This window comes from Culicoides brevitarsis, chromosome 1 (genome assembly GCF_036172545.1).
Source record: "Culicoides brevitarsis isolate CSIRO-B50_1 chromosome 1, AGI_CSIRO_Cbre_v1, whole genome shotgun sequence".
In the NCBI taxonomy this organism is placed as follows: domain Eukaryota; kingdom Metazoa; phylum Arthropoda; class Insecta; order Diptera; family Ceratopogonidae; genus Culicoides; species Culicoides brevitarsis.
The window spans coordinates 23,251,627-23,262,943 of record NC_087085.1 but is presented as its reverse complement, the minus strand read 5'-3'; the positions used below and the strand labels follow the sequence as shown (position 1 = coordinate 23,262,943).

The 11,317-nt window shown below is 27.8% G+C and overlaps 2 protein-coding genes and 1 long non-coding RNA gene across 4 annotated transcripts; 2 read left to right on the top strand and 1 right to left on the bottom strand.

Moving 5' to 3' along the window:
• Nucleotides 1-54: 54 nt before the first annotated feature.
• Nucleotides 55-910, top strand: LOC134827223 (uncharacterized). Its single transcript, XR_010161757.1, has 3 exons — nt 55-388; nt 456-477; nt 538-910. It is a non-coding gene; the product is annotated as an uncharacterized LOC134827223 (long non-coding RNA).
• A 108-nt stretch (nt 911-1,018) lies between these two features.
• On the bottom strand, nt 1,019-3,909 carry LOC134834402 (uncharacterized). Its single transcript, XM_063849052.1, has 6 exons — nt 3,804-3,909; nt 3,202-3,368; nt 2,539-2,889; nt 2,370-2,480; nt 2,183-2,304; nt 1,019-1,230 (listed from the first exon to the last, which is right to left on the bottom strand). The coding sequence occupies exons 2-6, from the start codon at nt 3,220-3,222 to the stop codon at nt 1,086-1,088; spliced, it is 750 nt and encodes a 249-aa protein (XP_063705122.1). The 5' UTR covers nt 3,223-3,368; nt 3,804-3,909; the 3' UTR covers nt 1,019-1,085.
• A 203-nt stretch (nt 3,910-4,112) lies between these two features.
• On the top strand, nt 4,113-10,879 carry LOC134834386 (uncharacterized). 2 transcript variants are annotated; one of them, XM_063849033.1, is made up of 10 exons: nt 4,113-4,370; nt 4,427-4,566; nt 5,336-5,535; nt 5,590-5,734; nt 5,939-6,018; nt 8,438-8,573; nt 8,629-8,858; nt 9,067-9,301; nt 9,367-10,256; nt 10,630-10,879. In XM_063849033.1, the coding sequence occupies exons 1-10, from the start codon at nt 4,277-4,279 to the stop codon at nt 10,877-10,879; spliced, it is 2,400 nt and encodes a 799-aa protein (XP_063705103.1). In that variant the 5' UTR covers nt 4,113-4,276. The 2 variants fall into 2 exon arrangements, with proteins under 2 accessions (XP_063705103.1, XP_063705111.1); XM_063849041.1 differs by lacking the exons at nt 8,438-8,573; nt 8,629-8,858.
• Nucleotides 10,880-11,317: the final 438 nt, after the last annotated feature.

Below are 11,317 nucleotides of genomic sequence, written 5' to 3'. Positions count from 1 at the left end.
TCTAAATATTGTTCATAATAAAAAATCTATATAAAAATCAGCTAAAAAATAAAGATAAAGAGGATATAAATATGTGTAGCATTGAATGTCCTGCGCAGAAACTACATAAGAAAATTCATGTTTCTGATATTACAGAGTAAAATTGTTAATTCATAAAAAAAATAATTCTTCATTTCCAAAATCAAATTTTAAAAAAATCCAAGTCCACTTAAACTTAATACTTAGGTTTGGAAAGATGCAAACACAATTTGATTTAAATTTAGAAGCAAATGAATGCTTAGCAGAAAAGATTCAAGCATTCAAAGCAGACGAGAAAAATATGAAGGAAATAAATAAGTTTATAGATGGAGTCCTATTAGATGCGGAGCATCAAGTTCAAAAACATCAAGTATATAAATACTTATAAATATTAGAAAAATACAAGTGTTGTTATGTAAACTTCTCTTTTTTTTCAGATAGAAGAGTGTGAAAAGAATGGTAAATAGAATCAAATAAATTTATATGGAAGAATAAAAAGAACATAATTTACTGTTTTAGGTAATAATATTCATCGTAGGATTGTTGCACGAGCAAGAGGATTTTGTTTGCGTGTAATTGAAACCATTTCAAACTGTGCAGCATCAACGAGCATATCTCATTTACCTCTTAGAAAATCTTAATGATTTTATAAATTTAAGATATTTAATTTTATTTATTGATTAGATATTTAAATCTACTTTAACGTATTTTAATTGACAATCTATACCACTCGGTGGTCCTCAATGTAGTTAAATGTAAAAATACATTATAAAAATACATATATGTAATGTAATAAAAATAAGCATTAAATTAGTAGATTAAAGTATCACGATCACCTGATTATTTGGTTTGTCTGAAAAATACATTAAAAATTTTGTTAGGTTTAAAACTATTATAGACTTTGCAATAAATAAAAAAAACTAAATTATTAAATGTATGAATGTATGTATTCAAATTATAAAATGAAAATGTCTTAATTTCATTGTGTAATTAATAAAATATGAAAAATATTTTTTTTTATTTATTTAAATTTCAGTAAATACATATAAATGTACTCTATTGAACATCTACCCGAGATATCCTAAGTTTTTTTGTTTTCTTTCTTGAATTAAATACTCCCATTTTTCAATTAATTCATGTGATGTTGTTACTTTACTACTGTCATGTAAATCACGTTCAACTAAAGATAAACCTCTTCCTCCACTCGGTCCACTGAATTTGAATGTCAAAATAATATTTATGATTAGATATTTATAACTGCATTTACTTTGAAAAAAGCGCGTTTGTAGATTGCGAATGTCGTTCGTCACTAGTCTTAGTTTTAATTAGATTTAACAACACGTACAATTATTCAACATATATGATTAAAATTCGTGAAACTCATAAAAAAAAACGTGTGAAACAAAAAAAAATATATAAAGTCGTCGTCAGAAGCACGACGAACAAAGTTAACGCATTTCGTGTTTTCAAATTTCGGAATTATTAAAAAGCCTTTTTTTGGCAAAAAATTAATTTAAATACATATGACACGACGACATAGCCCACGCCAACATCATACTGACACGACGACATAGCCCACGCCAACATCATACTGACACGACGACATAGCTTACGCCAACATCATACTGACACGACGACATAGCCCACGCCAACATCATACTGACACGACGACATAGCCCACGCCAACATCATACTGACACGACGACATAGCCCACGCCAACATCATACTGACACGACGACATAGCCCACGCCAACATCATACTGACACGGCGACATAGCCCACGCCAACATCATACTGACACGACGACATAGCCCACGCCAACATCATACTGACACGACGACATAGCCCACGCCAACATCATACTGACACGACGACATAGCCCACGCCAACATCATACTGACACGGCGACATAGCCCACGCCAACATCATACTGACACGACGACATAGCCCACGCCAACATCATACTGACACGACGACAAAACCCACGCCAACATCATACTGACACGACACCTTTTTGCGTACGCCCACAACTATACGCACATCACCAGACGGACGACTTTCCCTGAGTAATACCGCATTTTTCTTCGAAATGCGGTAAAAACATTGAAATGCAGTAAAGCTCTTCTTTCCATGAATATTTTTCATTCTCGTTTTATCACGTACCTGTTATTTTTACATAGTGAAAGATCAGTTTGATTTAAACCTAAATGTTTTAAGTTTTTGACTTCATTACTATTCATTTTTATACGTGACAATTTCAGTTCTAACTCCCTGTTTTGCAAATCCTTGAACAATAAAAAAGATAATTTTTTTAAATATTGATGCAAAAAACTGATATGTGTTAAATTACCATAAGCTCTTGCTGAATTTTTTCTTCCACAGGTCTATATCCTTTTCTTACAGGTTTCCCTAAGCTATCTCTTTCAATTTTACTAATGATTGTTTTTTTTTCATCTGTACTCTAAGTTAAAACAATTTTTAACATAAATTATGTAAATAAAGTGAGTTGAAATCTTTACCAAAATGTCTATGTTGCTTTGTTGATATCTTTGCAATTTTCCTCTTGATGTATAGAATTGATGCATAATTCCCTTTTTCATTGGGCAATTGATAAATCCACTTTTATTTTTGACTACTTTTGTTGGCTTGTCACTTTCATTAGAGTTTGATGAAAGATCTACCGTGTTTGACAAATTTTTTATATCATCTTGTGTACTAAAACCATCATTTTTTGAATCAAGAGGAATAGGTATATTTTTTTTATCATGGTAAAGTGATTTGATGTGAATCAAATACTCTTTTTCTCTATGTTTAACTTCATTTATCTCTTTGAGTAAAAGATCGATTTTTGGTTTTGAAGTTGTTGAAACCTTTAACAAACAAAATTTTTTTGGCAAAATTTAATACCTTATTTTACTTTTTGTCGCACCAGGATTTGATACAATAAGTAAAGAGTAAATTAAAATAAGGGAAATAAATTGAAATAAGGGAAATAAATTTTCAACAAAATCGTAGAAAAAAGTAAGGTTATTATTATGTATTATTAAATTCTGCTATCTATGCTATCTGCTAAGTATCTAATGAAAATTTGGATATAGATATAACACAAATATAAAGTGAAAAAAACTTTATTGAGTGGTTTAAACCATATCTAAGTGTTGTATAGCTTTTCTTATTCTTACCGTTTGATTGAGTGATGCCATAACTGTTTTCCTTAAATTATTTTGATCTATCTGTTTTTTGAAGAACGAGAAGTTTCAAAAAGTACCATAGTTTTTTGTGGAAAAAGTAAAGGAGAGTTTAGGGATCATATTTTTATTTTATATCTTATATAGGTACACTGGATACACTGAAAAACAATATCGTAAAATACTCTTGTCAGTCTTTTGAATTACTATTTTTAGTATTACTATTATATTAGTATTAGTATTATTTAGTTTTACTATTAGATTTTGTGTATTAAAGTTAGTGCAAATTAAAAATTTTGGGTTTTATATTCGAAGACTAACAAACTAAAAATTTCTATTTTTTTATAATGAATAAAGTTACTCTTTCTTCTATAAAACTAAGTAATGTTTAAATTAAATTAGTATAGTTGTTATTAAATTAAGATTTAAATTTATTAGTACGAATTTTGGGTAAATTTTTGTGCTTTCAGTATATTCGGTACTTCGGCTGCGATTTGTAACAAAAACTATAAAATTATTAGGTCAAATACAATATATTTGTTCACTACTTTTGAAAGTAAATTTACCGCTATATTATTTAAGTCTAACAAACTCACAAAAAATAAGCTTAATTTTCATTCGAAACACTTTTGATATTTTTGATTTCAAAATGCACAGTTAAATATTTCGGTTTAAATACAAATGAAAACTGATAAAGGAAATAATTTAATATGCAATTGATAAATAAATAATTTTTTTGAAAAAAATAATTACTTGTGTAAATATACTTAAAAAATTATTTATTCATTTAAATAAATAAATAACTATCACAGTTATTTTTAATTCAAAAAATTGCCACACGTTAATTCAATATACATGCATAAAGCAATTCTACTGTCCTGCAAAAGTGATCAGTAGAATTTACATACCTACTATTTAACTCATCGACGCTGTAGAAATATATATAAATAATTCGGTTTCGACAATAAGTACCTTGCAAATACTTACAATAATTGAGAAAATAAATTGCTGGCCCTTAGTTAATTTGTTTGCACTTTAGTTTTTACAAAAAAAAAACGCCGAAGCAAAAATGTCGGAAACTAAAAAACGCTCAATTTCTCATGTAGATGGTAGTGATGAGGAGGACTTCGCTGGATTTGACGATAATTTAATATATGACGATTGTAATTTTGTGCAATTACCTAACTTTAAAAAATATTCAAATAGTTTTATATTTCAGTGCAAGTACACGAGATAGGAGTCAATAAACGAGATGTCTCTCCGATAAAAGTTCCAAAAAATTCAAAAGACACTGTGAAAAAGAGTTACAATGATCCAATTTATAGAAAGCCATTTGATTATTTATGGAAAAGAGAAGTAGTAAGTATTTATAATACTGACTATTAAATAAACAAATTTTTACTTACCTACTTCCTTACCTAAGTAGCTCGCGTTGTCACATTTTTTCAATTACATATTGACTAAATAGTTTGTTCACAATATTTGGAATACTATTTTTCATACGGCGCCATCCATTTACGGCATCGGATAAAAAGGGACATTTTTTGAAAATTGTTTTATTAGCATGGATTTTCTTCTTTGAAAATATTTTTCATAAAAATTGCTAATTTTTTTTTTCAAAAAAATTTTGAAAGTTTTTTTTTTATAAAATCATTTTTTTTCAATTTTAACTAAAATATATTTAAATAAATTTCAAATTAACAAATATCTAGGGTCGAAAACGAAGCAAATGTGATAAGTCAATACCAATTGACTTAATGCTTTTACTTAAGAATAAGTCAAAAGTAAAAGCTTAAAAGACTCATTTACTTAATCTTAAGTAAAAGCTTAAAGCTCTTAAAGCCCCTCTTTTTTAGACAAATTTATTTAGTTTCATTTGGGGAGGCCTTAATTAAAATAAAAAAAAATAATATCATTTTCGACAAAATTGGACAAAACTATTGAGTTTTATTTAGAACGACCTAAAGTCCAAAATAGCTTAAACTTATTTTTTTGTATTTTCATGAAGATCAATAAAACAATGTATGTATTAAATAATTGAAGAAGCGTACTTGTCTGTTTAGGGTTTTCAAAACTATTTGTTTGTTACGCCTATTAGAAAATATTCAATATTCTTTTATCTAAACAGGTATATAGAGCACTGCAGAATGAACGAAACACACAGAAAGAAAAAGGAGGAGATGTTTACTATATAACACCAACTAATAAAAAGTTGCGCACAAAGCAGGAGATTCTAAACCACTTAGATAAATATACAGATTTAACAATAGAAAATTTCACGTTTGCAAAAGAGCCTGTCGGTGGAACTTCTGAGCAAGAAATAATACGGTAAATATTTTCAGCTTTTAATGATTGAGTTTCCTTAATTTTATTTGTATCTAGCTATGCAAAGGTGTATCCGAATTCAAAAAGATCCTCAGATGCTTTCATTTATGCTCAAGCCGAATCTGCACAAATCATGGGAAAAAGGACCCCTAAACCAAAACTTCCTAAAGGAGCTAGTCCTCCCCCTGAAAACAAGTACATGGTAAACTGTTTTGCATATAGTTTTTTTTTTAGTTAAATTCGGCGATTTTCATGATTTTTCAATGGAAGAATACTCTACACTTTTTGATTATTGAGCTCGAGAAATCTATTAAAGTGTTTTTACTCAAAATAATCAATCAGTATAATTTTCGATTATTCGAGCTATTTTATATGTAAATTATATATTTTTTTTTCATTGATGTAGGTAAAAATACCATCAGTTAGTGATGGATCGAATGGAAATGAACATGAGCTAGATAGATCGTCAAAGCTTTCTAAAATAAAGTAAGTATTGTCTTTAATAATGTTATCATTCTTGTTCATAACATTTTTCCAAAAACACATTACTTACCAATAAAAATTAGTGATGCCAAGGCTTTATTGCTTGATTGAACCTCGAGGATTATTTCACTAAGCTCTTGATTTTTTATGACTAAAAAAGATAATAATAGAAAAAAAAAATAAATGGTCAAATGCTTTTGACTTTTGCTTTATTGCTTTGACTTAAGCAATAATTCCTTTTGCTTTTGCTCAATTCAATTTTTTATTGACTTTTCTATTTTGTTGATTAATTTTTGTGAAAAATATGTTTAAAATGTCAATAAAGTAAAATTTTAAATTTTTTTCCCATTTTTTGTATAAAAATCGTAAAATCTTTTGCAAATTTTTTTATATTGCTTGCTTTACTTTTGCTTCTGCTTATGCAAAATCAAATTTAAAAATTTTGTTTTGATTCACTTTTAACTACAACTTTATTTAAGAATTTTTTTTTTGCCACAAAAATTTTTTTTGTGTCTGAAAATTATTTTATCGTGTTCTATGATCAAAATCCCCACGATACCTAAAATTTGAGCGAAAAATATTGATCCGTTAAAGAGATAGCTAGGGCCCATATTTGGCTATTTTGGAGGCATTTTCGAGGTACCTTCATCTCATATCGTATGGAAAAATCATCTTAATTGCAAAGTGTTATATATCGTTGGAAAGAAGACAAAATTTCTGATCAAATGAGATCATTTTTAGCACAATTTAGCACAATCGAATTCTTATGGTTCAAAAAGTACGTTTTTGGCCATTGTTAAGGGTTTTAAAGGGCTGTAGGCAAATTCAATTGGTCAAAATGCAAAATAATTGTATTTAAAATGTTGCTGAGAAAATTTCACAAAAGTCCCTCATACATCATAGCCTTCTGAGAATAATCTTTAATCGAGAAACAAACAAAATTAGGTTTAAGTCATCGATCTCGCACTTTAATCGAACTTATATCCACTATATCTTCCATTTTTTAAACTTATATCTACAAACAATGTTCTACATTTTTATATGAAATTTTCTCAGCAACATTTTAAACCAAATTATTTTGCATTTTGACCAATTAAATTTTCCGATAGCCTTTGAAAACCCTTAAAAATGGCCAAAAACGTACTTTTTGAACCATAAGAATTCGAAAGTTTTACCAAATTGTGCTAAAAATGATCTCATTTGATCAGAAATTTTGTCCTCTTTCCAACGATATATAACACTTTGCATTTAAGATGATTTTTCCATACGATATGAGATAAAGGTACCTCGAAAATGCCTCCAAAATAGCCAAATATGGGCCCTAGCTATCTCTTTAACGGATCAATATTTTTCGCTCAAATTTTAGGTATCGTGGGGATTTTGATGATAGAATACGATAAAATAATTTTCAGACACAAAAAAAAATTTTGTGGCAAAAAAAAATTCTTAAATAAAGTTGTAGTTAAAGCAAAAAGTCATTTAACGATTTCTTTTGCTTGAGCAAAAGTCAAAAGTGAAACATAATTTACTTTTTACAAAACTAAAGTTTAAGCCCTGAATATTTTTATTAAATTTACATGATGATTTTTATTTTAAATTTAACGAGTATTTTTGCAAAACAAATGTTAGACCGCTCCAAATTTATTTAGAACTTTTTGTCCCAAAAACTTTTTTTTTTAAATGGGGGGTGGGGAGGGGGTTGTTGCAAAATAAAAAAAAAATTGAAATACTTTTTTATACAAAATGACAAAATTTTAACAATTTTTTTCATTATAATCAATATTTTATTTGATTTTATGGTATTTACATTGAGATTTGATAATTTAAATATATCTCCGAGTATTTCAAGATAAAAATTTAAACAAAAAATTCTCGTAAAAAAAACTGTCAAAAAATTTTGAAAAATAATTTTTTTGAAAAAAATTTTAAAGAAGAAAATTCATGTTAAAATACAAAATTCTTTAAAATTGAAATTTTTTAAAAAAATTTTGGAAAATTCCTTGAAAAAATATGAAAAATGACCAAAAAACGGAAATTTTAAACTTTTTTTTTTATTTTGCCCCATTGGGTTTTCGACTTTTGAAATGGGCATGGGACAAAAAAAATTTGGAGCGGCCTTAACTAAAAAAATCTTTTTTTTTTTAAATCTATATTTTAGTTTTTTTTTGTAATATCAAACTATCTGATCTAAACAACATATTTTTAAAGATTCATGTCAGAAACTAAAAGAAAATTAGGAAAAATAATGATTTGGAATTGTGGTATGTAAAAGCTTAAAGTTCGAGCTTTGGCATCAATAATATAAATAGATTTATTTAGTGGACAAATCATATGTAAGAAATTTGAATTTTTCATAAAACACATTAAACCCCATAGAAATTTTCTTGACAAATGAAGTTAGAATTGTCCTAATATTTTTTAGAAGAAACAATTGCTCCATTGATTGCTATAAAGCTATGGGTAGTATTCCTCAGTTGCATTGTCAAAAATGTTTTCGGTTATTTCATCATGAATGTATGGATATGTCAAAAGATGCCACAAAAACGTACATTTGCAAGGTAGTTAAAGTAAAGTGTTAATTTTTAATTATTAAAAGATCATACGGTTTTGTAGGATTGCATAAATACAAAAGAAAAGCTTTCACCAAACAATCCAATTAAAGGCAATTCAGCTCAACATAAAATACTTTCTGTAAAAGATAATTCTAACAGAGAAAATAATAAAACCGCCCCAATTCAAACTATTGCTGTCATAGCAGGAAGGAAATATGTTGTCGTTTCAAGTCCAAATTCTTCACTTACCGAGGAATCAAATAATTTGAATCAAAATGAACAGTCAAGAATGTAAGTGTCAATAGTCTATATGAATTTTTAACTTGTCTCATCTTGAATATTATTTAAAAGAATAATAGCAAACCTGTAGCAAAAACAACATATACTTACAGCTTTCAGATGTCACAAAAATTTGCAATTATATTATAATTACTCTTAATTATTTAATCAAATAATGGAAAAAAATCATAAGTTTTATTTTCGTATTACAAATTTCTAGATCTCCTACACCAATCAAAAATGAACAACAAATGCGTCAAAAAAATTTAAATGTGAAAACTGAGTATGGCGTATCATCTGAATCATCTGAACTGGTAGTATCGAAATTCCGAACCAAAAAGGAAGTCATAAACAAATTCAATGGAAACTCAATGAGTTTCGCTGCAAATTTTTTTGGCAACGTATCAGTAGGATATGATATTTTATTGCACACCTTTCAGTATCTCAAAGTTCAGGTATACGTATTTTGGATCTTTTGTTGAAATACATAAATATTTAAATGATTAATAATATTAAATAGGAACTTTTGCGATGTACATGCGTATGTCGTATGTGGGAAAAAGTTGGAAATCATACCACGCTATGGAAAACTGTGCGAATGAAAAACTCGATGGTGAACGATTGGTCCGGACTAGCAAATAAATTAAAAAATAATAATACTCGTAGCCTGGACTTGAAAAAGATGTTGTTGGCAAGCAATTTCAATGAAATGTGGGAGAATTTTTCGAAAAACATCGGAACAGCCACTAACTTACGCAGCATAGATTTCTGTCGGTGTCCTGCAAAAGTTATCGAATGTTTATTTGAAACAAATCCATATATTGAAACTATAAATGCTGTAACAATCAATAGTAATGAGATAGATTTAAAAAATATTGTGAAAGCAACGAATCTCCGAGAATTCCGGCTTAGGTCAACTGACTGTATTGATATTATTTCTGATATATCATCTTTCAAAGAACTTGACAAGCTGGTTCACCTATCCCTTACATCGGTTAATAAATTGGCATCAAAAGACATTTCAATCCTTCAATACCTGTCTAAATTAGAAACATTGGAGCTTGGCGAATGTTCAAATTTTCCCGACACATTTGCTTCTAGTATATTGCCAAAGCTAACTAATCTAGAAAAATTACGACTAGAAAAATGGCAGCAAAACTGCAACACATCAAAATTATTGGACACTATTGCAAAGCTACCTAAATTAACACAGCTTGAGTTGATAAATTTTGATGTTCAAGCGGATTTCGATATCAAGATATCTAATTGTGTAAATATAAAAAAACTCTTATTAATACCCACATATGTATCACAATCAGCAACTACGAATAAGTTAATTTTGAGTGGAGTGTTAAAAATGTATAGAACTCTTGAAAAATTCATTTGGACTATAACCAACGAACTGCTAAGGTAGTATAATATATGTGTCTTTTAACATTTATTTTATTTTTTAAATAGTAGCAATATTTAATGTTCGTTAATCACATACATATTTGATCTGATAGGACATATTTTACATATTTGAGATAAACCAATATTTTTAACATATTTCGCTTGTATTATTATCAAAAATTTTTTTGTTAAATATTACTTTATATTTCATATTTAAACACATATTAAGCACATATTTTGTATATAAATTCATGTTTTATGTACTTATGTATGTATATTTTTCTTTCCTGATAATGAGATTAAATACTTATTAACTATTAGATATTTTTTAAATTCATTATTGCTTTACTACTTTATGTTTCTAAATAGTTCTTTCTTTTTTGTTGAATAGAGTCACGGAGCTATATACAGAAGAAGGTTCTATCCCGAAATGTGACAGTATTCCAGTTTTAAAACCGATGCCATTTAATGATTTTAAAAGCCAGCATAGAAATCAAACATCTTCAGATATATCTCAAATAGAAATTGTGCCCCTTTCAAACATTGAGAGTATACTGTTACAAACCCTTTCAAATACGAAAATAAAACTTCTGAAATTACCATTGGCAGCCACTTGGAAGCAGAGTATGTCAGACTTTTAATTTTTTTCTAAACTGAACTATAATAACATTTGTACATTGTAAATAAATATCATTCAAATTTAAATTAAATACGCTTTTAATTAATTACATTAATTCTAATCGCTTATTTTACAATTATTTCGCAATCTGGAAGAGACATTTTTAAGTATGTTTTCAGAGATAATGATTGTAAGCTATTTATCAAAAAAATTTTCAAATCTTTTAATTCATTTTTGATGTAATCTTCTTCATTTTGAAATTCGTTTTTTATCGGATTATGAAAAATACTATATGTGTTGTTTTCTGATTTTCCAGAACACATTATGCATACGCTCTGATCACGTTGATTTAATATTTTGGTTTTTTCAGTTACATTGTCAGCGAATTGATTTTCATTGAAATTATATTCATTTTTTTCTGTTTTAAAATTGTCAGTTTCCATTTTCGAAACACAATTAC